This window comes from Paroedura picta, chromosome 16 (genome assembly GCF_049243985.1).
Source record: "Paroedura picta isolate Pp20150507F chromosome 16, Ppicta_v3.0, whole genome shotgun sequence".
Lineage (NCBI taxonomy): Eukaryota > Metazoa > Chordata > Lepidosauria > Squamata > Gekkonidae > Paroedura > Paroedura picta.
The window spans coordinates 11,578,812-11,606,159 of record NC_135384.1 but is presented as its reverse complement, the minus strand read 5'-3'; the positions used below and the strand labels follow the sequence as shown (position 1 = coordinate 11,606,159).

General features: G+C 50.5%; 2 protein-coding genes across 7 annotated transcripts; one reads left to right on the top strand and one right to left on the bottom strand.

The window, feature by feature from the left end:
• Window positions 1–2,744: 2,744 nt before the first annotated feature.
• Window positions 2,745–9,194, bottom strand: LOC143824983 (uncharacterized). The gene is made up of 3 exons (XM_077312847.1): window positions 8,208–9,194; window positions 7,473–7,599; window positions 2,745–6,707 (listed from the first exon to the last, which is right to left on the bottom strand). Exons 1-3 carry the CDS (start codon window positions 8,928–8,930, stop codon window positions 5,665–5,667), a joined length of 1,893 nt encoding a protein of 630 aa, XP_077168962.1. The 5' UTR covers window positions 8,931–9,194; the 3' UTR covers window positions 2,745–5,664.
• A 2,196-nt stretch (window positions 9,195–11,390) lies between these two features.
• On the top strand, window positions 11,391–26,442 carry LOC143824984 (uncharacterized). Of its 6 annotated transcripts, none has more exons than XM_077312849.1 (4): window positions 11,391–11,587; window positions 17,688–18,728; window positions 19,717–19,825; window positions 21,797–26,442. In XM_077312849.1, exons 2-4 carry the CDS (start codon window positions 18,030–18,032, stop codon window positions 22,783–22,785), a joined length of 1,797 nt encoding a protein of 598 aa, XP_077168964.1. In that variant the 5' UTR covers window positions 11,391–11,587; window positions 17,688–18,029; the 3' UTR covers window positions 22,786–26,442. The 6 variants fall into 6 exon arrangements, with proteins under 6 accessions (XP_077168964.1, XP_077168963.1, XP_077168968.1 ...); XM_077312848.1 differs by lacking the exon at window positions 11,391–11,587 and adding an exon at window positions 14,274–14,433; XM_077312853.1 differs by lacking the exon at window positions 11,391–11,587 and adding an exon at window positions 14,286–14,433 and having other exon boundaries at window positions 17,692–18,728.
• The last annotated feature ends 906 nt before the right edge of the window (window positions 26,443–27,348 follow it).

Below are 27,348 nucleotides of genomic sequence, written 5' to 3'. Positions count from 1 at the left end.
GATTCTTGATGTGAAGAAAGGGGAATGAGAGGTGTAGGGGGGTGCTGGTTCCTATATCCCAGAGAGGGCAGGGACCTCAGAGAGAAACGATACCCTAGAGCAGCCTTTTTCAACGTTTTAACCATTGAGAACCCCCTGAAACATTCTTCAGGCTTTGAGAACTCCCAGAAGTGGTGTGATGGTGCATAACTATGTACATGCCCTTTGCACCCCCTCCAGGCCCACCATTGGGCATTTTGGAAGGGGGAGGCAGGCTAACATGACCATAAATGCTCATATCACCTGATCAATGTACAGCAAATTTATAAAATATACAAAAATTAACTCCCACCCATTCAGGAAACCCTTCCAAGACCATCAAGAAACCCCAGTGTTTCATGAAACCTTCGTTGAGAAAGCCAGCGGTATAGTCTTCCCTACAAAGCATTCGTGTCCTCCAGGGGAATTGATCTCTGTAGTCTGGAGATGAGCTGTTATTCCGGGAGATCCCCAGGTCCCACCTGGAAGCTGGCATCCCTATTAAGAGCCCTTTATCCGGACCCTTTTGTGACAGTCTGGGCATTTCAAATGCCTGAGCTATCTCAGGCTCCCAAACGGCTTCCTCTTTTTAATGGATATGGGACAGGCTCGTGAAAACAAAGACATCTGCAAGACCCTAGAGTGCAATTCTGGGAGACCCTACCTGGAAGTTGGCAACCCTAATTCGATTTCAAGCAACGTGTGTGCCATTGTGATTTTTATTTTATTCCCAGGGAGGGGAAAATGTCTTGCGGAGGGGGGGTGGGGGGTGGCTTGCACTGTGCTCAAAATCAAGAGGTCTTCCTGGCTGCAACAGATAGCATTTGCCTGCTCCTGTGAGGTGGATCCAGACCTCCCCTCCTGATTCATTTGGATCCCCTTTGGAACTGGACTTATCGCTTTCCTTCTGTGCCCTCCAAGCTTGTTCCACACAGATTATGTGTTCCCAAACAGGAGGTAGTCACTGACCTGCGAATGATCCAGGACTTTTCGCTCTGGATGCCAGCAGCAACTGTGGCAGCATTTGCCCGATCAACACCTATGTTGTGCCCCTCCGGGGTCAAGATTGTCCCGTTGCCATGGCTGCAGATTGGTCACGGGCCCAGAAAGGACCGAGTGGTGATTTGGGCACGGACGGCCTTTTTCGGCTGACCATTGTTCCAGTGATCCTCTCGAGCAATCAGATCTGCTGTCCTGGAGGCCGTCCAGTTTGCGGGCGGCACATTCCTGCTTAATGAAGCTCCAGGCAACAGCTGCAGATTGGAGGACTGTTTACTTTGGCAGTGGGGCTTTCTGCTGGTCATTACCCTGGCACCATAATGAGGGGATCAACACCCGCGTGGCATTTGTGCCAGAGTTTAACTTCTCATCAAAAGCCCGCATTTCTAATTCCGTATACGCAAGGCGCCCTTTGGTGCTCGATCGGGATGGACGATCCTGCCGTTCCCCAGCCACTACTCTGGTCGCCCTCCTTTGCTTCTGGCAACCCCGGTTCTCAATTCAGTCGCACATTTGCTTGGCAGCTGCCTCTACTGCAATACGGGATTAATCATGGCGGTCTATGTCAGAACAAGTACAACGATATAGGCTAGATATCAGGAAAAGAATTTTCACAGTCAGAGTAGCTCAGCCGTGGAATAGGCTGCCTAAGGAGGTGGTGAGCTCCCCCTCCCTGGCAGTCTTCAAGCAAAGGCTGGATACACACTTTTCTTGGATGCTTTAGGATGCTTTGGGCTGATCCTGCGTTGAGCAGGGGGTTGGACTAGATGGCCTGTATGGCCCCTTCCAACTCTATGATTTTATGATTCTATAAAGTTGTTACAAGGATTCCTGAGATTTGAGAAGAACTGGATTTTTCTTTTTATCCTGCTTATTACTACCCAAACGAGTCAATGTAACTTACAATCGGCTACCTCACAACAGACACCCTGTGAGGTAGGTGGTTGTGAGAGAGTTCTGAGAGAACTGCGGCTGTCCCAAGGTCACCAAGCTGGCTGCATGGGGAGGAGGAGTGGGGAATCAAACTCGGTTCTCCAGATTAGAGTCCACCATCTTAACCGCTTTCCCAGGTTTGTGCATTTTTAGTTAGATGAATTGCACAAAGGGAATTTAAAAAACCCAACCTGGAAAACAGGTGAGAACCACGAAGGTTAGGGCTAAAACCAGGTCTAGAAAAAGATAAACCATTTATTATTAGAGCTCAAAAATGTTTTAAAAACATGAAAGAATATCATCTATTGTGCCCAATAGGTATTATGTTATGGTTTTTAAACATTTTTGAACTCTAATAATAAATTGTTTCTTTTTTGCTATACATGGTTTTACCCCTAACCTTTGTGGTTCCCACTTTTAGCTAAGCCCAATCTTGTCAGATCTCAGAAGCTAAGCAGGGTTGGCCCTGGTTGGTTTTTGGATGGGAGACCCTCAAGGGTCGCTGTGCCTTGAAAACCACACGCGATTGGCATAAGTCAGCTGTGTTATGTACTCTTAGGTTTTGGCTGGGTTACAATTACTATCTGAAAGTGGTGAAATGGAAGAGAACAAGAATAACTCAGCTGTAGGGGTAACCACTGACCCATACCCACACTGGCTATTTTCAGAAGACCTTATAAATCTAATCTCTTATTTTCAGGCCACCAGTCCCCGTATTTTTCAGATATTTCATTAAAAAATGATAATGACATTTGATCTGTTTTAACACTTGAAGTTTACAGTACAGTTTTTTTATTAACGGAGTTACAAGTGGCTTTGAAGACATCCTCAAAATGTGGATCCTGAGAGCTAAAGAAATAATGGAGAGACTAGTTAGATCCCTCAAACACATCCTTGAAGCCCCACCAGCCCTCCCCAAAAGAGCAAAGGGAATCTCTTTGCATTTCTGTGGCTGGCCATGCAGCATCTTGGCTTTGAAGTGACTGAGCTGTGGTCAGTCTTGAAGGGCCTGCAGTGATCCCTGCTAAGTCCAAATTCCTCGTGCCCAACAGACGCTCCGTGGAGCATGATAAACAGACCAGACAGCTGCAGCATCTGTTGAATGGTCCAAAAGGAAGGAAATAAATGAAAGCTGGTACACAGGGCACTTTTTACCAGAGCTTGAACGCCATCACCTGGTTTCCATGGGAATTGAAGTCACATTAGAAGGCTGGGAGTACAAAGTCATTTAATGGGGAAAAGGAGGCATAGGGATGCCAGCCTCCAGGTAGGACCTGACGACCCCCCAAAATGACAGCCCATTTCCAGAATACAGAAGTTAGCTTTTCCTGGGGTAAATGCATGTTTTGATGCTATTGTACTCCACTGAGTTCCCTGGCTTCATCCCCAAATCTTTTGGAGTTTCTCAACTTGGAACTGGCAATCTGACCCTCCCCCATCCCTGCTGGTGGATGGGGGGGGGGGACCAGCAGCCCAGCAGGGGGCACCCCCAAACCCATTTCCTGCACGTTTTGTGAGCTAACATTTGGTCAAAAGAAGAAAAACAAGGGTTTTGTATCTTGCCTTTTACTACCTGAAGGACTCTCAAAGTGGCTTATGAGTGCCTTCCTTTCCTCTCCCTACAACAGGCACCCTGTGAGGTAGGCGAGGTAAAGAGAGCTCTGAGAGAACTGACTGCCCAAAGACACACAGCCGGCTGCATGTACAGGAGGGGGGACCAACCCAGTTCTCCAGATTAGAGGCTGCCACTCCTAACCATTAAATCACGCTGGCCCTGCCAGGTCTGCGGCTCTCCCGTCAGCATCTTGCTTTTGTATTTATTTATGTGCCGGTCAGATGATCAAGACACTAAACCGTCTCATTTGTCAGGCAAGTTGTCCTTTTAATAAACAGTAGCACAGAAAGGTGGCAACGTATGGCGCCCTAACAAGGACTGTCACCCATTCTCAAGGATTCCAACCTCCTCCCCCGGATATTGCCAGGATCCCACAAGTGTGCTAGATAATTCTAACCCCTATGCGGTACTTCCGCTTTTCTCCGGTTTCCACCAAAGTCTTTCTATCGCGACAACCAGCTATTTACAAAACATCACTTCATCTCATAAGAGAGAACTTGCTTTCAAGTCACGACTGACTCCTGGAGACCCACCCCGGCCATGGGGCGTTCAAGGCAAGGGATGAGTAGCGGAGCTTTGCCGTTGCCTTTTTCAACGCAGCAACCCCAGGCTGTCTTAGTGGCCTCCCATCCAAGTACTGAGTTGACCACAGCTGGTCCTGCTTAGCTGCCATGCCGTGATGAGCTTGGCCCAGACTGGGCTGAAACACAAGCTGGGAAGAGCAGTAGCCAAACTCCATCTCTGCAGCAAGAGCTGCTTCGTTTCTGTCTACAAGAACAGAATCCTGTTAGCAAAGCCCCCCGAAAAAGGAGGGAGAAGAAGGAAGTTTGGGCACCAAGGAGGATGGGCTGCAGTTCTGGCACTTAAAGCCACCCAACTTCTTCCCTTCTAGGAGGGACTCTCAGCCAAACTGGGACAAGGTGGTTCAAATGGTGTGGTTTGGGCCTCCATCCGAAGCCTGCCTTGCCTCACTGAGGGACCCTGATCTTTGGTGACTAGTCTGAAAAATGGAGACAAGAAAGAGATTTGGACAATGGTGAGGCTAGAAAACAGGAGACGGCAGCACTGTTCTGAGTAGTTGCCTGAGTTTACTGTTTCCCTTCTCCGTGAGAGCAGCACTATCACGGCTGTGACTAGCCCAAGGTCACCCAGTTGGCTGTGTGTGGGAGCGGGGAATCAAACCCAGCTCGACAGATCAGAAGCAGCGGGCTCTCAAGAGGGGAGGGAGTGCTTGTGCGTTTGTCCATGTGTTGTGTGTGTGAGACGGACCAACAGATAAGGAGTGGAAACCAGAGTGGCCCTTACCCAATGAAACCCAACAGGACACCTCTGCCAAACCTGGGTTCCACGTTTGCGTCGCTCTGTGGTGCCAAGAAAGCCCTAAGTTCCCTCATCTGAAAAGGCAGAGATAAAAACGATTCACCTCACTGAGATAAACCCGAAGGCCGCTTTGACCTTACAGTGACCATATCCACCAACAGTCAAAAGTTCAGACCAAGATAGATCAGATCCCTTCAGCTGAAAGAGTCCCGCAGTGAAATGCAGCGATTGTGGTGGAGTGTCACCTACACAATGCTAAGGAAGACTAGAGGACAAAAAGTTTAAAAAGGGGGTGAGAGTGGTCTTAAATTGGAGCAGTAACACAAAAAAACATCTCTTCAGAGTAGTCACCCATATCCACATCCCCGGTCCTTCTCAGATTCTTTAAGGAGCCGATATATCCTTGCCTACACTAAAATACCTTCATCATGGTGATAACATTTCTTTGATTGGATTCTCAAATTGACTCGACCCTGGGGCCCGATCCAGTATTCCACGCAGCCAGAGTTGGGATGTTTGGACAACAAGGTATGGACACAAAAGGGAAAGGTGGGTGAGATCTTTGGGTCCATATAACAAAATTCTACTGGAAGAACCTCTTTGTTAAAATGTTTGGAAACCATAATGGTAATGCTCCATCCCCTCACAGGTACCAAAAAGAAGCAGCAGATCAAGTGAGTGGAGAAAATTCCATATCAAGTTTAGACCTCTCCTGGAATATCCACACTCGGACTCCAACTCCGCCCCCAATGGTGAACGCTATTATACTGTGCGTATTGTTAAGAGCTTGCTCTGGGGTGTATTCTCTGGTGCTTGACAAGAGTCTGTCTCTGACGGAACCTCCTCCCACACTCCAGGCAACGATAGGGCTTCTCTCCCGTGTGGATTCGCTGGTGGATGATGAGGTCGGCCAGACGGATGAACCTCCTCTCGCACTCATCGCAGGGGAAAGGCTTCTCTCCGGTGTGGATTTTCTGGTGCCGGGTGAGAGAGGACAGCTGGTTGAACCTTTTACCACATTCGGTGCAGCTGTGAGGCCTCTCGCCCGAGTGGGTACGTCGGTGCCTGTGCAGGTGGGAGAGCTGGTTGAACCTCCGGCCGCATTCGTCACAGGTGTGGGGCCTTTCCTCCGAGTGCGTCCTCTGGTGCCTGGTCAGAGCCGACGAGGCAATGAACCTCTTCCCGCACTCCGGGCATCCGTAGGGTCTCTGGCCCATATGGATCCTCTTGTGGACCGTGAGGGCCGAGAGGTGGCTGAAGCTTTTTTGGCAATAGGTGCACCGGTAGGGCCTTTCTCCCGTATGGATCCTCTGGTGGCTGATGAGGTGCGCTCGCTGGCTAAATGTTTCCCCACACTCGGTGCAGGCATGGGGCTTCTCTCCCGTGTGGATCCTCTGATGTCGCGTGAGGTGCGAGAACTGGTTGAACCTCGCCCCGCACTCCGCGCAACGGAAGGGCTTCTCTCCCGTGTGGATGTGCTGGTGTTTGGCCAAGTCCGACGGGCAATTGAAACGCTTCCCGCATTCCGCGCAAGGGTGGGGCTTCTCCCCGGTGTGGATCCGCTGGTGTCTGGTGAGGTGGGACATCTGAATGAAGCTTTTGGGGCACTGGCCGCAGTGGTAGGGCTTTTCGCCCGAGTGCGTTTTCAGGTGCTTGGCCAGGCCCGACGGACGGGTGAACCTCTTCCCACACTGAGCGCAGGCATGTGGTCTGTCCTTCCTGTGGATGCCACTGTGAGCCTGGAGCTCCTCCTCTCCCCGAAATCTTTTCCCACAGTCTGGACACTGGAATGACTGTCCAGCTCTTCCTAGAAACTTGGCACCTGTGGAGTGGAAAAGAAAAGTCAGATGTGATGGAAGGGGAGGCACACAAGAAAAGAAAAGTAAATTATAGAATCACAGAGCTGGGACCTCCTGGGTCATCTAGTCCAACCCCCTGCACTATGCAGGATACTCACAACTCTATGAGAGATGAGGTTGTGGCGGGCAATTTTTTTCCAACCCACACTGTAATCAAAGTACAGAATTCTGTGGCTAGAATGTTGGTTGGAGCCAATCACATGACTCTAAATATTACAGCAATTACACCGGGGTCCAATCCTTTCCTGGGTCCAATTCAAAAAAGTGTTGTTTTTGACCTCTAAAGCCACAGACAGCTTGGGAGCACAAGAGCATCCGTGGGATCCAGCCAGCTTTGTTGACACAATGTCCTCCAATTCCTCTCCTTAGTACAACCCTTAACTTACAGGGCTTTTGTTTGTGTAGGTCTTGTGACCCCACAGCACAGCCTTTTGGGGTAGCTGGAGGAGACGTTTTTTCCCCCTGCAGCAGAAAAGTGGTTGTTTTAAACAGCAGTTTCTGATTCTTTGTGCCATCCAGTCACACCTTTCCGTCTGCCAGAGAAGTCACTCAAAGCAGAGGGCCCGTCAAAACATGTGTGAGAGCACACTCTGTTCTATCTTTTCAGCCAGAGAGGAAACAAGACCCAAATTGTAGGAGTGAGGCTAGAGGAGAGACTGAATGAGAGAAAGAAAGAGAGGCACAGAAAGAGAGGGGGAGGCTGGCCCAAGGTGCAACCCCATCCTTACCCAGTGAGCTGGCATTCCCATTGTCTTGCTGCCTGACTTCTCTGTAGCTTTGCCTCGGCCTGGCATTCACTGGAGGGCGAGGTGTCTCAGAGCAGTTTGTGGTCCCTCCTTGAAGCGATGCCGTCACCTGAAACAAGCACAACAATTCCAGTGAGACTGAGGAGAGGGAACCTTAGGGGCGTTTTGCCCCATCTTGCCATTGACAATGACTGGGCCCGGACTCGGCCAGCATCCCACTGGAGCAGTGGGTAACCCTGCATTGAATGAATGAATGAATGAATGAATGAATGAATGAATGAATGAATGAATGAATGAATGAATGAATGAATGAATGAATGAATTTGCATTTATTCTCTGCTCTTTCTCTGGAGACTGTGGGCGGATTACGGCAAAAGGAAAACCGACATACAATAAAAAGGAAAAATAGACATTAGATTCAGTCAAATGAGTTTTAAAACATTTCGATAAACATTTTAAACGACAGCTGCCCTGTTTCCTCTGTTATAAGGGAAAGAGGTGGGGGAAGGGTCATAGGAACCCTTTTGTTGGAATCCAAATTGGTGGGTTTTGACAGGGAGGTCAGTGGATTTCGGGTGCTCTTTCGTCTGGGACAAAAACTATCCGTGCCACAGGAAATTCCCCCACCTGGGATCCCTCCTCCTTCAAGGTGCCACAGAAAATTCCCCCACCTGGGATCCCTCCTCCTTCAAGGCAGCCCAGGCCGAATGCCTTTACCTGCTGTTCCGGTTTCCTCCCCTCTCGCTGCCTCAGCAGGAATCCCTCAGCCAGGGCCACCGCCTGAGCGCACGACTCGGGCCCGCGCTCTCGGACTTGGTTCTGGATTTCCTTGGGCAGGATCATCAAGAACTGTTCCAGGATGAGGATCTCAAGGATCTGCTCCTTGGTGCGGGTCTCCGGCTCCAACCAGCGATGGCACAATTCCCGCAAGCGGCTACACGCCTCGCGGGGTCCCTCGGCCTCCTGGTAGCGGAACTGTCGGAAGCGTTGGCGCTGCGTCTCGGGACTCGCGGCATCCCCTCGGAGGGCGGCGGCCTTTGCCTTCCCGTAATCTCCCCTCTCTCTGGCCTCCAAGCTGGTGAAGAAGTGCTGGCCTTCCCCGCTGAAGTTTGGCCCGAGTCGGGCCATGCCTTCCCCTCGGGACCACTGGCAGGCGTCAGCCACCCTCTCGAACGTGGACAGATCGTCCCAAGGAGGCAGATCCGGCAACTGAGAACTCGTCCAGCCTGAATGAGAAGACTGGACAGTCTTCAAGATCTCCTGCCATTGGGTCTCTCCATGCGACAGCATCCCCTCCTGTCTCTCATGCCTACCCTGCTGAGGTGCAGCCCACCTCAGAAATTCACCGATGGCTCCGGCCTGAACGACCCGCGGAGATTTTCCCGCTCCCGTCACCAGACCTTGCCCTGGTTCAGAGCGGGCTGGATTTAGCTCCTCCATTCTTCTCTCAAGGTCGTTTACAAGGGCAGCTGGACCTGCAAAGTTAGCGTTCTTACTTCCCTTGCCTTGCCGCCATTTTGTCTCCTTGGATCTGGCCTCATCCCTGTTCAAGTCCACGTCTCCCGGCCGTAACTGGGGGACGCCGCGCTCAGCGGATCTAGTGCAGGCCTGGTCTTATCGATGCTGCTGCTCAGAAGACATTCAGGCCTCACAGCCTTAGAAGGATCACAGGACGGCAAAACTCCCATCTAAAGCGTGTTGTTGATTCCTGAAGTAAAAGATTAAGGGGGAAATTACATCTTTATACAGTAAGCTAAAATCTGGCCTTCCAGTCTTTGGCACCACCACCAAGAACATGCGAAGAGTTGTTGTAATGTCACAATTTTATTGGGGGGGGGATGAATAGCAATGTAGGGAGAGCACTGGTCAATGAATGCTGAATCATCAGGGCAGCTCATCTCAGGCACATGGAAACTAGATTTTGTAGGGGAAAAAAAGTTGTGCGGGGTGTAGGGACAGAAGGGGATGCTTATTAAAAGGTCGGGGCCTCAGAGGCGGGTTGGGAAGCTACCAAAGGAGGGAGGAAGCAGGACGTGTCGTAGAATCTTTGAGGCAGCATTGCCGGAGCCCCAGAATTTCACACTCTAAGACTTATGGGGCAAGACCTGGCGATGTGACATTGAACTTCAGAATTAATGCCTGCACAGTTGGATGACCTGCAACACGTATAGGAACATGAGGACTCAGCTTCTTGAATTATTGAAAGTGCACTCAGACTAGGGATGCCAGCCTCCAGGTGGGGCCTGGAGATCTCCTGGAATTACAGCTCATCCCCCAGACTACAGAGATCATCCCCTGCAGAAAATGGATGCTTTGGACAGCAGACTCTGGCATTGCCCCCCACCGGTGTCTCTGTCCTCCCCAAATCTCCAAGAGTTCCCCAATCCAGATCTGGCCACCAGGTCACCCCTCCCATCCCCTGCCAGTGGCCAATGGGGACCTGGCAACCCTATGCACACCACTCACCACTGAGCCCCAGTGGCAAATACTGTCAGAGAGGACGCATCCTTCACATGGCCCATCCCTCCAAGGGGACCCTGTATCACAAGGGTGCTGACAAGAGGAACACATTTTGCAGGAGACCTCTGACTTGCACGGTGCTTAGAGGGTGAACGCCAGGTGGAATAATTCCTCCCCCCTTCCCCCCAAGGCCGACGACCACCACTCCATGTAGGACATAACAGATCTCCCTTTGGGCAGAGCATCTCTCTCCCTCCTCCTCCCCACCGACCAAAGAGATGCTACCAGTTTGCAGAGCACCCCTGAAATTGCAACCCTGCACCTTGCACGTCTGGCAGCGACTCACCTCTGCAGCTCTCCCCAGCTTGGGGGCTTCGACCATCTCCAGATCGGCTGCTGATTTTTTTTTTTTTGGGGGGGGGGGGGGGACATAGGGCTCCCTGCAAGAGAGGAAGCTCCCTCCTGTATTCCTTCCCCCGGTGCTTGAGGTCTCTAGGACCCAGAGCGCGCAACCTATTTAACCCTCGATGAGCTGGTCAAGCGCCGGCTCCTGCCGGCTCCGATCGCTGTCTGAGTAGCTCATGCAATCTCGTGCGTTGGGACAAAGCTAGTGTCTGGCTTGGAGTCAGTCCAATGACTTCTGATTGCTGCCAGGGCTGGAGATCTAGCTGCGTGCCGTCTGGAAGGACTCCATAAATATTTAGGGATGCCAGTCTCCAGGCAGGAATCTGGGATCCCCCAGACTCCATAAATATTTAGGGATGCCAATCTCCAGGCGGGATCTGGGATCCCCCGGAATTTCAGCTCACCTCCAGACTGCAGAGACCAGCCCCCCTGGAGAAAAGGGATGCTGGAGAGCGTGAGGTCCCTGTCCTTCCCAGGGGCCATCCCCAAATCTCCAGGATTTTCCCAACCTGCATCTGGCAACCCTGCACCCTGCATACCCCACTGTTGGGGGGACCTGGCAACTCCATGCATATTTATTGAGAAATAGATATTAATACGTATCAGGGCCTTATTCCCAAGGGAGAGTGCAATGGCACAACCTCATACAGTTCATTTCTCCTGCAACATTATCGGCCTCGGCTCTGAGCTTCTAAATTGGCTGTGATAATGCTTTATGTCACAGGGTAGTGGAGATGCCAGCCTCCAGGTGCGGCCTGGGCATCCCCCGGCATTACTGCTCATCTCCAGATTGCAGAGATATTTTCTCCTGGAGAAAATGGCTTTTTTGGAGGGTGGAACTGCACCTCCAGGCTCCATCCCCAAATTTCTGGAAGTTTCCCAACCTGGATCTAGCAACCCTCCCCTCCATCACCCACAAACCAGGCAACCTTACAGGGTTGTAATGAATTCAAGGCAACCTTACAGGGTTGTAATGAATTCAAGGATTTTTTAGAGTGCAGCTGCCTTTGAAAAACCAGGCAGACTTTCAAAGCTCAGGCTTTTTTAAATGCCAGCTCCGTTTTTATGGATTGCAACCTACTTGTGCTTTGGACTCTTAAAGAGCCACAGTTTTTGTTTTTGGACAGATCTGCTCATCTTGCCTCAAAAGGATAGAGCTAGAAAAGGTGCAGCTATGGTGATCGTAGGAGTCCTTGCTGTGGAACATGAGTTATTTCCAAGTTTAGAACAAGGTAGGAATTTCTTACAACTGTGTTCAGTTTATTTTGTTACAAGATCAGCGTCTGGTGGCTGGTGAATTTCTTCCTCTTATACTGCAACGGAATGATATGGATGGGTCGGAAAAGCAAGGCACAGAGCTCCGTTAACATATGCAAGAGTCAGTCTGGGCAGGTTATAAAAGGAAGATTATTGACTTTCATGAAGGATGGGTCTATCAGCAGCTATTGGTCATGACAGCTAAATGGAGCCTTTGGATTCAGACAGGGTAGGCTTCCCAAGGCCATTGGTTTAGTGGGAAAGAGCTGCTGCCCGGCTTCCCAGAGACCGCTGGAAGGCTGATGCTTGGGAAGGGCTAAACCAGCTTGGTGTAGTGGATAGGAGCGCAGACCTCTAATAAGGCAAGCTGGGTTAGATTCTGCGCTCCCCCACATGCAGCCAGCTGGGTGACCTTGGGCTGATAAAGCTGTCCTGACCTAACAGTAATATCAGGGCTCTCTCAGCCTCACCTCCCTCACAGGGTGTCTGTTGTGGGGAGAGGAAAGGGAAGCCGATTATAAGCCCCTTGGAGACTCCTTCGGGGAGAGAAAAGCGGCTTATAAGAACCAACTTCTTATTCTCCTCCTCCTCCAGCAAGTTCCTTTTTCTGGTCTCCATGCAAACTCAGTACGAAACTAAAGCACTGCATAAATGATAAATGTTAATTGTGGCTATTCTTTTTTTAAAAAATCCTGATTGGTATTTTTTAAAGGATTTTAAACGGAGTTTGATCTATCTTCCACTCTCCCAAATCCTCCCTAGCCAAACTGATACGCAGGAATTTGACGAAAAAGTGTGGGGAGACCTGAAAACAAATGAGAGCAATTATATTTCTGATACATTTTATTCTGATAGATTTGAGGGTCTATGAGATCTATGAGACATCTTTGAAGGTACCCACCATAGGGGACAATCCGAATGGAACATGTTTAAGGCTGTCAATGCAGTCTAGTGTTTCAAGTGATGAACTAAGACCTGTATCTTTAGCCTGGGAAACCAAGGCACCTGGCTATTAGGGGAATACTGTAGCTGGTAGCCATTCAACAGGTCCAGCCTTTCCTTAGCTGTGGTTGTTTTATATCCTACAGCCGTCTCCTTTTTATTTATCAGATCAGGCTTGACTTTATTTTGTTTTTTAATATCATCTTTGTAAGTTGCCTTGGAGGCTCTGTGTGACAGGCAAGGGCAAATAAGCAGGGGAAAACAGTTGCCACTGCTGAGCAGGGAAAGGATGCACCTGTGGAATGTCTGCCCATTAAAACCCAATGGGTTCCAACTGATTGCCGTTTGCAAACGGGGATGCTGCTCTGCATCTTGGATTATGGCAGGACAGGTAGATGTCCAACCAATGCAGCCTGCATACATTTCCCCCAGAGTCACCAATCTGGGAGAAACAAGGGATGACTGTGTATGAAAATGAAGGCGGCGGGGGGGGGGGGAGGTAATCCTTAGCAGGGTCCTGCTGATCATGTAGCTTCTTCCTGGGATGGATTCACGTGTTGGTCTGAAGTAGCACAATAAAAATTGAGTCAACAACAATGCTTTATTTACAGTCCTTTTGTCCAGTACAATAAATGTTCATAGAATCATAGAATTATAGAGTTGGAAGGGGCCATACAGGCCATCTAGTCCAACCCCCTGCTCAATGCAGGATCAGCCCAAAGCATCCTAAAGCATCCAAGAAAAGTGTGTATCCAACCTTTGCTTGAAGACTGCCATGTTGGGATATCATCAAAACACATAAAAATTGATTAAAAACACAAGATAAAATGTTAGAATCATAAAATCACAATTTTAATAACGATCTGTGTAAAGTTATCAACACATGACTCTTATAAAAATGCAGTCCGACAGCACCTTTAAGACCAAGAAACATTTATTTGAGGTGTGAGCCTTTGAGCGCCTGCACTCTCCCTCAGACAAAAACGGAACAAGGATCATGAGAGTACAGACATAAGGGAAAAGAAAATTCAAGTGGGTAGCCGTGTTGGTCTGAAGTAGTACCACAAAAATGGAGTCCAATGGCACCTTAAAGACCAACATAGTTCTATTCAAGGTGTGAGCTTTCATGAGCAGGCGCATTTCCTCAAACAAAATGGAGCAAGAATCATGACAGTGCTCATGCCTGGAATACACTGAATGCAAAAGTAAATTAGTGGCAAATTAGCAAACTGTGACATAACATCCAGATGACGCAGTCTGGTCATTCTTTGCTAAAACAGCGAATCAGCCCTTTTGAGTTCAGTCCTACGGCACCAGAACACTGCGGAAACAAAGCAGGTCAAAATTCGTCCTGGGACGGGCGGTGAAAACCTCCAGGTATCATTTGGTGGCCTTGCCACACCTTAACAAACCAGATTAAGACGCCACAGGTCCCTCATCCCTATTCTGCGCACAATGGCCAATGCATTTTCAATGCACTTTAGAAGTGGGTGATCCACCCCAGCTGCAAAAGCACATTGGAAGCGCATTATCCTACATGCACGGAATCCGTAGATTCCGCACATGTAGCATAATGCACTTCCGATGTGCTTTCTGCAGCGGGACTGCCCCGTGCAGAACAGGATCACCCCCTTCTGAAATGCCTGGGAAGGGAGAGCAAGCCAGCCTCGCCAAGAAGAGTTAAGTCCAGCGTGCGCGGCGCGGCGCCCTAGAGAGACGCAGGAAGCCCGAGCGGCGGCGCGGGGGATGCCTTAGCCCGCAGCACCTTCCTGCTCCGCCTCTTCCCAGGATCAAAACTTGGGGATTTGAATTTTAATCAGGGGGGGATTTGCCTCCGCGGCGGGGCTTTGTGCCAGCGGGGCTCGGCGCAGGGGACGCGGTGAGTGGCGGGCAGCTCCAGGCGCAGGAGGGCCGGGCACGGCTGGATCGCGCCCGGATCGCGCCGCGGGTGGAGGAGGAGCGGGGAGAAGCGCCCCGGGGCTTTTTGGGGGCACCGGCTCTCCTGCAAGGCCTCCGTCTCGCTCGGTTGCCGGAGAGCCGGCTGCAGATTTGGCTTGTCGCGTTGAATGGGAGGGGGGAGGGTCGCTTGGGCTGTCTCGCCGGGGATGCCAACCCCCAGGGGGGACCTGGAGGTCTCCCGGCATCCTGGCGAAAGAGATGGGTTCCCCTGGAGAAAATGGCTGCTGGGGAGGAGGGGCTCCCGAGCGTGAGAGTGCGCGGATGAAGCCCCTCCCCGCCCCAAATCCCGGCTCCACCCCTCCACCCCCAAAGCTTTCAGGTGGTTCCCAAGCCTGAGTTGGTACCCCGGCCTTCTGGCCAAGAGCTCAGGCTGGCCAAGGCGGGGATGCGCGTCCCGGGTTCCCACAACCCTGTGAGAATGGCACAGTCGCCAAGTCAGCATCAGGGCAAAATCTGGATTTAAACCCAGCTCCTTCCCCCCCCCCCCCCCCCCCCCGACTCTCATCCTTAAACCTTTTGTGCTCCCTGCTGGCAATGGGAAGAGTGAGGCCATCTCACCTGTCTGCAGGTAGGGAATTGGCATCGGAAGACAGGTTTCCAAAGCCCTTCTGCAAATGGCCTCCCACTTTTAGGTCCAAATCAGACACCCCTCCCCATTCCACCCCTTTCGCTCAAGGCTCAACATTAAGGGCATTTGTCTCCTAACCTCTGCTATACCCCTAAACAGAAAGGTAAAGTGAGTTCCCAGTCTCAATCCATGTTTATGTCAAGGATTTGGCTTTCTCCTTTTGGATGTGTGTTTGGGTGTGTGCCTGCGTGTTTTCTTTCTTTGGGATGGCGCTGATGAGCAAGGGGTGTTAAAAGGGTGGATTTCCACATGTGGGTGGGTTCCTGAAGTGATCCCACACTCTTGAGAAGAGATGGGAGGAGTAGGGGCCCGGTGGAAGAGGACAGCAGTTTGGGTTCTACCTGAGAAGCATTTGGATGATCTATGGTAGGTCTCGCTTAGGCTAAAGGAAGGTGAACAGGATTGAGACCCCCTCCTTTTCTGATGTGTGTTTATGATGAAGGCTGGGTTTTGTCCTAGAATCATAAAATCATAGAGTTGGAAGGGACCTCATGGGTCATCTAGTCCAACCCCCTGCACTAGGCAAGACACTCACATCCCAATCGCTCAGCCACTGTCACCTGCCACACCCTTGAGTCCTCACAGAATCAGCCTCTCCATCAGATGGCTATCCAGCCTCGGTTTAAAAATCTCCAAGGAGAACCCACCCCCTCCCGAGGAAGCCTGTTCCACCGAGAAACCACTCTTGGGCTTGTAATCCCGAGCTTGGGTTTAGGCAGCAGTAAGGACACCCGCGGAATGAACCCAGGCCTTATTTATTTCTTTAGTATTTATTATATTGGTTCGTACACCACCCCTCTCGGACTAGCTGCCTCGGGCCTGTGAACGCCACTTTAAATATACAATAACAATAAAACAATAAAAGCTGCTTTGTTAATAAAACAGCAGCATGCATCTAAAAAGATAAAAAGCCATAAAGGAGTTTGCTATCAGCACCAATGGTAGATTAACCCTGATTATTGTTTTGCTAGCAAGAAGTTACTAGGAGGTAGAAGTGTGTGTGTGTGGGGGAAGGCCTGGTTCATTAGTATAATGTTCAGCTGGTCTCAACCATAAGCCCTGCGGAAGAGTTCCTTCTTGCAGGCCCTGTGGGACTTGCGCATGTGGTGTGGACAAGGAAATGGGCCATGTTCCCCAAGGCCTTCTGTCTTTTGTCTCTGTGGACAGTGTTCTCTTGACCCCCTGGTTGGAATCCTACACCCCTGCCTTGGGGCACCAAAGAGATTCTCTCCCTCCCCATCTAAAAAAGCTCAGCCCAAAGCTGAGATTTCAGCCGGCATTCCATGGAGTCTTCCGTTTTTGCTTTGAACCTGAGGATTTAGGGATGGGGTGGGAGGGGGAGATTAAGGGACCCCCGGTGAATGGAGGCATATGGGGGGGGGGAGGGCAGGCAGGCGAGCAGGCGCCGTGGTTGCTGATTCTCTGCAGAATGTGTTTAACTCCTGAGCCGATTAAAGGCTCGGCTTATCCCCCTCTGGACCCTACACAACAGCATCTCTGTTTTCTATCCGGAGAGAGGCATACTCGTTTCTCGCTATCTCTGTTCCCTGCACCAGCCGTGTTTGGGTCTCAAATGAAGAGTCCTTGGGAAAATCCCTCTCCGTCCCACCAGTTTGTCCTCTGTTTTCTGTCTGCCTGGCTTTGCTTGGAGTGCTGTCGTTGCTGGAAGTGTTCCTTTTATTTTAACGCATGCTGGATGCTGTGTTTGGATTTTATAACTGGTGGATGGATGGAAGAAATAACAACTCTGTCCGTGTTTCTCTCTCTCCCCCCCCCCCCCCATCACTTAGATACAGCCAATGTCCTCCTAGCTTTCTGATGTCTCCAGGCAGGTGACAACATTTTAAAGGAGAGAAAGCTGTAGATATATCTTAAAAGAGGGCTATTAAAAGGCTTCCCGTATCAGTATGCCTATCTCTTGAAGTACATGCTTTGTGCTTGGACAGTGGCTCTGATGCTGTGCTCTCGGGATTGCCGGAAGTGCCCAGGGGGACTTCCTCTGCATGGAGACCACAAATGGTGGACAACGTTCTTGGATAGGCTCCTTCTCTCCTGAAATTCCAAGCTCTGCTGGGATGTTTGCCACGTTCAAGTAAGCCAATGACGACCTCAATAGGCATGATTGGAATGCAAGATAAACCTGCGAACTAGGTACCCCAAAAAGGTCCGGGAAACCTGATGAGATTCTTCATAGTGGTGGAACATGGCTACAGATATGGCTGCCTTGGAGGTACACGGTTTGCAAAATGGCTGTGCTAAGGGGAAACGTCCCTCCCCTTGCAAATTTAAAGTCCTTTCATTTGCTCCACTTCAGCTGAAACTGGATATGCTCTGTTTTTTTTTTTTAATCTGCACATGTAAGATAGACATTCAGAGCATAAAAACTCCCAGAATTCAGACCCACTTGTCCTATTTTGTAAGGCTGTTGGTTCCGGTGCCCCTTTCTGGTGATTATCCAGTTACTTTACCAAGTGGACTGGTTTCAGAATGTGAAGAAGCTCTTGTTCGAACTCAGATTAATTGCCTCTGTTCTTTGTTTCCCTCAGGAAGAACCCACAGCCTTTCGGATGGGAAATCTCTTGGAATTAGTCTCAGTAAGCTGAGTCAGTTGGATAACTGGGGAAGGGGGCAGCTGTTCATCCATCCCACAGGGTGGGAGCTGTTAGGGGGCCTCAAGGTACTATCTGGGCCCAAAAGATGTCCCTTATTCCCCTGTTGTTTGAGAGACGAAGCACGGGGCTCAGATGGAGAGACCAGGCCTGAGCACTGGAGCCAACTAAGGGCCGCCCAGGACCAAACCAACAAAATGGCTGACTAGAAGGAAAACCGTTATTTGTGGAACGTTATCAAGGAAGCTGTGTGAAAGTGAGTACAGCCCCCTAGTGGTCATGGAGGACCATGCCCGAACAGGCCCTGAGCCGGGGGAGGGGTCCGCAGGGTCAGGAAGAGACCCCTTTTCCAGCCAGTCTGGAACCCCTCGGGATGTAGCCCAGTGGGCAGCGGCCCGACAAGAAGGGGTCCCTCAGCGCCTGGAGAGTCCGTGGCAAGAGTACTTGAAAACGGTCCAGTATCCCTCTTCAGGATGGACGACATCACAGCTCCCAGACCTGGCTTCGTGGGACGACGTGGCTGCGTTTGACCGCGTGGTGAACGCCTGCCAGTGGCCTCGGGAAGGCATGAGCCGCCTGATGCCCTCTCTCACCGCTGACGCTCAGCAGGCCTTAAGTGGCCTGAATGCCAGAGACAAAGGAGACCACGGGAAGGCCAAACCCGCCGCCCTGCGAGGCAATCCCAGCAGTGCCGAGTTCCAGCGCCAGCGTTTCCGCCAGTTCCGCTACCAGGAGGCCGAGGGGCCTCGCGAGGTCTGCAGCCGCTTACGGGAGCTCTGCCACTCCTGGCTGGAGCCGGAGAGCCGCACCAAGGAGCAGATCCTGGAGCTGCTGATCCTGGAGCAGTTCTTGACTGTCCTGCCCAAGGACATCCAGAGCCGAGTTCGGGAACGCGGCCCTGAGACCTGTGCCCAAGCGGTGGCCTTGGCCGAAGGTTTCCTTCTGAGGCGGCAAGAGAATTTGCAAAGCGAGCCACAGGTGAGAGAGCGGGAGGGGAAGGGAGTAAACCACCCAGTGTTGGTGTTGGGGTTCACTTCTGGAGACCCAATTTGGCCTTAAGGTTCACTGGGAGCCCATTGGGGCTAGTGGTCCTCTCTTGGCCTGACCTGCCTTATGGTTGTGAGAATGGAGAAACACCTTGGAGAAAAGACAGGGGTGAAATGTGCTAGATGGATAGTCACCTGAAGACACTGAGAACTTAATAATTCTTTATATCTTTGATGAGTGGAAGGCGCTGTGTTAGATCTACCTGGCTGATCCAGAGTACGGCTACAGTTGGGGCAGGTGATCTACCGATTGGGATAGAGGAGGGATGTTGTTCCACCATCTGTTGGAGTTTTTAGATCGTACTATTATTTTATTGGAGATTAATTGAGGGTTTTTTAATGGAAATTCTTGCATTTTATCTTTTTGTAAGCCGCCTCGAGCCAACTTTATTGGGAGGGGTGGGGTATAAATTAAATTATAAATTAATAAATGATGTAATGCCAATATTAATGGGTTTGGGAGAGTATTGACAAAAGCTGTCCGTATTCAATCCGGACATTCAAATTCCTTAGAAATTTGGCATTAAATCACACAACTTTGCTTCCTGTTATATGTAAGCTGTTCCCCTTTCTCTGGGAGTTGGGCAGAAGCACCACCTACTGACCAGTGAGGAAAAATATTGTAGGCATTGCTGTGGCCATGGGTCAGCCCTAAACCAAAGATCATGTATCCGTACTTTTTGAGGACTGCGTGCCCTTGGGTAGGTGATTGTCCGATCCTAGTTTGTTGAAACGTATCCTGTCACTTCAGAGGGGTGTTTGGAGCCCTGCTCTCTGATATCTAGTGTGTTGGAATTTTCTAAAGTGGCACAGTCGGGAATCGGGACATACATCTGATGCTGGAATGGTCCACAGCAGACGGGAGTGGGTGGGTCATCAGTTGACTTCCAGTCTCATGTCCCAGCTCTTCTTCATTGCAGACGACAGCCCTGAATCTCTCTGACGGCCAGCGGACTGTGTCAGATGCCCGACAGAGGCAGCTCAACAAGGAGGCCAGGCAGCCTGGGACCAGGAGGCCCAGAGTATTGGGTAAACCCGTCGCTTGAGTCTTGTAGTAGATGCCGGCAGATTGGGCCTGTGAAGAGGGGTGGAGATTTCTGGGAGGTTCTTTTCCCCTGTGAGGCAGAGTTCTGGGGGGGATGCATGCAAATGGGTTGAACCCTGGCTCCTTCAACTTTATCTGGCTCCCAGTTTGGGTCTGGGCTCAGTTCTAAGGGCTGGTTTTAAACCTTTGGAAGCCCTCAACGGCATGAGTGGCAACACCCACCACATCTGTTCTGTCTTGAGGCCCACGCGTGTGCCTTCTTATGGAGTAAGAACTTCAGCCAAGGCTCGGTTGCAGGGACCAGCAGACCCAAGTTTGATGCTGCCCTCTATAGGCCTCTTAGGGAAAATGGAAATCAAATCTTATTTATGGCCATTCGGGCCAAAAATTGAGCATCCCTTTAAAATATCCGGTCAATATAAAAAGTATATTTAGATACAGAAAAATATTTAAGCACCTAATTGTGCCAAAAACTATTGTTAAAACACCATTTTCAAAATACTGAATCCGTGTAGTGTTCAGATTGGTCAGGGGAGACACCTTCTGTCCTAAACAATATAATAGCAGCAGCACCGAATTTATCAGAGCAGAGTTATTTGTCTATTTTCATCATTCAGACATTTCTTTTCCTTTGAAGAAAGGGCTGGGTGCCTGTCTCATATTGGCTGAATTAAATTGCCTCTGATAACACTGTAAACAGTGTAATAATACATGTTCGCTTGTTTCTAGCTGGATTCCGGGGAGTTTTCTTTTCTGGAAGGAATTGGAATGAAATGGGGTAGTGTTTTGTTTTCTTGTGCTTATTGCATTTTTTTAACGGCATTCTTTGAGTCTTGTTTTAACTTGTTAGCCAAGACCCATTGTGCAGCCTATAGATAATTCTGATTTTCTGAAGTTTCACTTCTCTGGTTGTACAGTTCCAATAGCTGCAAGAATGCTTTAAGCAGTGCTGGTGGATGTACAGTGTGCTAACCCCTCTCTCCAAAAAAACCCCCTCTCCCCTCATTTTTTTTTTACTCTAATTAGTTTATTTATTTGATTTCTACACCTCTCGTCCCTGCAGTGGGCTTGGGCTATTTTACTATAAATAAGAATACAATAAAACCAGTATCCACCTCCCCACACTCTTAATTTACCTCTGCTTGGGTTAACCAGATTGGGAGTTTCTTAAACAAGGGGAGGAGCCAAGGGGGAAGGAAGGAGGCCCATATCCTTCCCAATAACCATGGTCTCAGCCACCAGCCTGATGGAAGTGTGCCATTTTGCAGACCCTGCAGAGCTCTGACAATTTATTTACACTTTAGCATGGGGTAAGTACAAGTCTGTCTCCATGCCTCTTTCCACTCTCTGATTTTTGCAGGAAGCAGTACGTTGGCCCAAGGCCTTACAGCTGAGGCCCAGAGGCAGCAGAACAACCCCCCTGTGGAACTGAGGGGAAACACTTCCCAATCATATTCTGCATGAGTGTGCCACTTCTGGGGATTATTGAAGCCTGGGCCTAGTCTGCACACAATAGATAATGCACTTTCAATGCACTTTTGAAGTAGATAAATCCAGCTGCCAAAGCACATTGAAAGTGCATTATCCTTTGTGTGCAGACTAGGCCCTGGAAAATGTTTCAGAGGTTTCTCAGCACTAAAGAAAGTTGGAAAAGGATGGTTTATATGCACAGATGGGTTGCTTACTCTTTAGCTGGTGTTCCGATCTTCATAACCCTGAGTTCTAAAGCTGAGCTAGAAGAGAGTCAACAAAATCAAAACAGAAATTCTAAGTCGTTTAAACTCTGTGTGCCCAGCCTCACTGTCTGTCACAGAGTGGCAGCCCACAGCCGGCCTTGCTTTCCAGCGGGATAAATAATTTCAGCGCCGCAAATATCGCTTCTTTGTTTAATCTCACCTGCATAGTTCTCCACTGACGGTCCCCTGAACTGCCGGTTTGTTTTCTGCATCTCTTAGGCATCAAGACGACCAACCGAGGGGGCGGGCAGGTCCAGCATCAGGCCGCCAGGGAAGAGGGGGCCCGCTCAGAGACGGGGAAGAGGAAGAACAAGCCCCACGTCTGTATCGACTGCGGGAAATGTTTTGCCCGCCCCTCGGAGCTGGCGAAGCACGAGAACACCCACACGGGAGCCAAGCCCTTCCGCTGCTCGGAGTGCGGGACGCGATTTAGCCAGCTGTCCCACCTGACGAGACACCACCGGATCCACACGGGGGAGAAGCCGCACTCGTGCTCCGAGTGCGGGGCTGCTTTCGCCCAGCGATCCTCGCTCATCAGCCACCAGAGAGTCCACTCCGGAGAGCAGCCGTACCGCTGCACGCACTGCCAGCAGTGCTTCAGCCACCACTCGGCGCTCAAGATCCACGAGCACATCCACACCGGCCAGAAGCCCTACATCTGCCTGGAGTGCGGGAAACGGTTTGTCTCCTCGTCCACGCTCAAGATCCACAAGCGGATCCACACGGGAGAGAAGCCCTTTTCGTGCGCCGAGTGCGGGAAGCGCTTCATCCAGCGCTCCAACCTCATCTCGCACCAGCGGACACACTCCGGGGAGAAGCCCTTTTGCTGCGGCGTGTGCGGGAAAAGGTTCAGCTACCCGTCCGACCTCACCAGGCACCAGAAGATTCACACGGGGGAAAAGCCGTTCCCTTGCGACGAGTGCGAGAGGAGGTTCACCCGCTTCTCCGACCTCGTCATCCACCGGAGGATCCACACCGGGGAGCGGCCCTACCGCTGTCTGGAGTGCGGGAGGCGATTCAGGCAAAAGAGCGCGTTGGTGACGCACCAGAGGATCCACACCAAAGAGAAGACGGCGGAGAAGAACAAGCCCGTAGCATCCGCGGAGCCGCCGGCAAACAGTGAACAAAATAGCGGACAGAAAGCCGGTGAGGCAGGGGAGAAGGCGGACGTTTTGGATGAAAAGGAGAAAGATGCAGCAAGTTCCTAGAAAGAGCCAGCCTCATCCCATTTCCCAGCCCCTGGCCCATCCCTCCTTCACTGGCAAGGAAGTTGTGGGTGGGGTGAAGCGGTACCAGCTCGTTTCCTCGGTCGTTTCTGTCCTTCCTCGGACTGCTCCTCCTCCTCAACGTAACTGGACCTTCGTGAGGGGCCATGGCTCGACTCAGGACTTACTGCAACGTGAACCCCTCTGCCTCGTACTTACCCCAGTCGAGCCTGTTGTGTGAAAAATGACTTCTGCTGAGGAGCCTCTGGGGAAGATACCAGCACCTCTGCAGCGTCTACGGCAGAAAGCAATTCCTAGAGCGTTCTCCGTTTTCAGCCCGAAGGGGGGAACGTACCATTCTTCTGTAGGAGGAGTTGCTGGCGCCGCTGGGTGAATGGGATGGCAGCTGACCTTGGGAGGTGGCCCCATGCTCTGCCTGTCTGTACCTGGCACAAAGCTCTCTAGAAGATGGGCACCTTGTGGCTCCTTTGTGACATCATGTTTCTCTAAGCAACGCATTGTGAGCTGTTGAGAAATAAGGCCCTCTCCCAAGGTTCCAGAATGTCTCCTTCAGTTCTCCATTTAACATGCAGGGAAGAGACGATGGGAACTCTTTTATTCAGGCAGTGGATGGCTGTTACCACCCTGTGCCCCTTGGAAGCTTCCTAGGAGCATCCTGTTGTCCACTGCTGGATGCAGAGTAATTAATGTTATGAATGATGGTCTGATGCACCCAGATGCTTCTTCTGATCAGGGGATAGCAAGTGGTTCAGTTTTGTGTCTTTCCACTAGGGGGGGGGGGCTAAATCAACCTTCGTTCCTAAGATTTCTTCTAGTCCCCTCTAGGGGCTGTGGGGCTTGGTGCTGGGTCACAATGGTGCTGGGTCACCATTTGGGAGCAACCAAATGGGTTCTGAAGGATCACCATGCCAGATCACAGGGCCAGTGTGGCCCCATGTGTTTTAGGCATAGGAGATCGGGATTCCTTGCTCAACCGTGAATTGTATTGCGCGCTCTCAGCAGAGGTTCCTATCCGTGCAGAGGGGGAATAACAAGGCTCTACCTCGCTGAACTGCAGTGACAACTAAGAGTGTCAACATTGGCTGTTGCATCCTGCCTTGATTCAAGCGCTGTCTGAGCGGTGTCATAATGGGTCATGCCTTGAAGTTGGTGGAACAAATCCATGGATCTGCCCCAAACAGCAGCCAATCCGTTCTCCTGTGTGACTGGCTGGATTTCCGCCAGAAGTCATGGCCCATTTGGGGAACCCTGTGGTTGTCCTTTATGGGGTAATGCCTAGGTATCTCCCACGTAACCAGATGCTTTTGGAAATTCATTTGCCCATGACACTCTGAATGCCAAGGTATGTACGTGGTTGGATTTCTCTTGCTTCCATCCTAAATATCAAGGGGCCGGTTTGCCGTGTCCCCCCACCCCTTCCTCCCCGTTCTTGGAAAAAAACATAATATGCAAAATAACGAGTCATCCCCATGAGATGAGGTCCCCCTTCCCACCTTATCATAGTGCCCTTCTATCAATTCCTGCTGCAGCTGCATCTGATCTTCATAACATCTGGTCCCCTGAAATGTTGGTTGCCAGCGATGGAGGGAATTCATGCTGGCAAGGTTGAATCAGTAGCGCATTGGGCCCAGGGGCTGCCATTCCCCCGCTTAAGAACCATTGGATCTCTCCTGAAGTTAGTTATCCGCAGGGCTGTTTTTGTTTTTGCCTGCAGGAGGGGGCGCTGCTATAAGCTGTTCTGTACGATGTTTTCTTCCGGGTTTGGAGAGCTATGAGCGACTCCCATTCCTGGAAAGATCCAGAAAGAGACGACGGTGTGAATTGAGCCTTGAGGGTAGAGTAGTTCAGGACACACAGGTGCCCGGACGGTTTGAGTGGTAGGGTCAACAAGCCCTGCGAAGCTGCTGTTTGCTACATGGGCTATATGTGGGACTGTACCAAGGACACACTTTTGCTAATAATAACCAAATAACTGATGCTATCCAAGGGACCTCTGGCTTTATGGCCACCTGGTACTATCAGCTATTGGCATGGAGCACCCAATAGCAACCTGACTAAGGGGTGCCAAGAATTCCTCAGTAGCATGGTTGGTTGATTGTTGAGCCCGAGTCATAGTACCAGAGGTTCTTTCTGCATGCTGAGAGGTACCGTTTTCTTCCTGAGTGGAACCAGTTGCAGTGCATAGAAGGTCTTGATTTTATCGGCATCAAGGCTGGCTGAATGAAGCGGTGACCAGCCGGACTCTCCTAAGCGTCGCCTCCCTTCTTTTCTACCCCTGGTGTTTAGACAAGTGGGCTCTCCTTAACATTCAACGTGGTATACGGGTGTGAGAGATTAGAAATAAACTAGGCTATTCTTTAGGGGGAGTTCCCGGATTCCCAAGCTGCGTATTTCTCAGTTTGCGAGAAAGGGGTAGGTGAATCTCTTTTTCTAAATAACGTTGCTAGTCTACTCCCTCTTTTTTCCTTCGTATGTGAAAAATTTGGCCATCTTAACACAAAACGCCGTGGCCGTCACTGTGTCTATGTATATTAGTTTGGAGGTGTGTGTGTGTGTGTGTGGGGAGAAAGCTATGATTATTCTTCTAAGGATTGGGAGGGAATAATGTACACAAAATTTAGGGTAGGATTGAGGGAGAACGTAGGCTTATGGGGAGGGGGCAGAAGAAGAGACATGAAGGTCTTAAGCCAAAGTGTTTTTAGAAACAGATATTCCCTGACCAGCAAAGACTGCGTGTGAGGATTCCTCAATGCTTCCCTTTGGGGCAGATATAGAATCTGAACTGTCGATCCCGGACAGGCCGGCGATCCGTTTTGGAGGTGTAGGTTCCCAGATCCATTCTTCTCTGTTGATTAAATCCATCAGAACCGACTGTCTGCTCGGCAGTGTGTACACCCTGTGGTAAATCTAGGAAAGGAAATTCAAACATGGAGACTTATTTGTACACACTTCTTTTGGAAGGGGGGGGCTGGCTGAGGATGAGTGAATCGTATCCGCAGATGACTGACATAACCCACAGCAATTTCTGCGGGCTAATGTGAGAAGCAGCCCCGGGGACGTAGGCATGTATGCCAGTTCAGTTGCATTATGCCTCATGCAAGTATTTTGCTGGATGAGTACCACTGGGTATCATCCAATGCGGTATTTGCTAGCAGTGCCTGTTTGAAAATCGACCCGTTGGTTTCTTGGCTTGTGCCCCAAATCTGCAAGCAGGTCCCCTCCTCCCCCCCCCCCAAAGTATTTGGAGATTGCAAAAAGTGGTTTAGAAATCTACTGAACAGGACCCAGGCTGCAATGTAACCTCCCCGAACACACACACATACACACTGTACATATGGACCTGGCACATGAGCCAAAACGCAATTTAGATTGGCCTTCTGCGGTGTGAAGCCTCTGCACATACGCGGTCTTCTCCTCCAGCATTTCTGTCTCCTTCTCAGTCTGTATCGCTGTCCTTCATTTGAGAGACTCGATGGGAGAATGTCCACAGGATGAGCTCCTGAATATTCATTGTTTTCCAGCTTCTACAGCACTTGAAATCTGACATAACGAATATCGCTAGGACGTCTGTTTTGGAATGGAATATTGGCAGCCTGACATCCCCCGTCCCCCATGTAAATAAAGATCAAGTGATAGTTATCCAGCCGGGGGTTCTCATGTCCTCTTTCTGTGTGACGAGACGTTTGCATGGATTTATACAAAAGAGAAAATGCAAAAACCCTTTTGCCTCGGGCCTCGTCCCACTGGTTCCCAGTGACAGCCATTGATCTGCCACAGCTTGTTCCTGCCATTTAGAAGCGTGGCAGGCCATTGCTGCTTCTGGACCGGCAGTGCCTGGATCCCAGCTGAGTCCTGGGCCCATTCCACACATGCTGGATAATGGAGGAGGCCATCCACAGTTCTTCCACCCCGCCCCCCGAATCTAGTGCAGATTATATTCCTGAATGTAATGGGCTTGGCCCCCAGTGTGGAAATGATTCTGAGTTGGCCAAAGACTAGCTATCTTCAGTCTCGGCACACGTTACGGGGTAGCAGCCCATGCTCCAACCTCTTCCTTTGGAAGTATGGGGTTGGCGCCCTCAGTTGTGGTTGGATTGTGCCCATAGTTATTTGAGAAGCCAAGATCAGAAGGTGGGTGGGGGCATCGATTGAGAGTCCTCAGCATTTCTTCTGTAGGACACTTTGTGAGATTTTCCAACTTGGACCTTTCTGGTGCAACGCTGGGATTGAAAAGGGGCCAGGATCGTGTTCCAAATCCAACGTTTCCCAGAAGTCACCCAAATGGATGGTGCAAGCTGATTATACCCTTTCCTAGCAAGGAAATGAGGCCGGGAAGGGCACTGTCAGTTTGGGACAAGGTTAACTGTGCCAAAAAGAAAGACCACCATTTTGTGTGAGGTTCCTTACAGCACGCAGTAACTGCTATAGTACTGCGGTTTTCAGCAGTGCTACCATGTCTATATCCCTTCAGCCCTGGCCAGCATTCGGTCTGTGTTGTCCTGCTTTACGCATTGACCGTTTATGCACTGGAGGTTTCATGCCGGG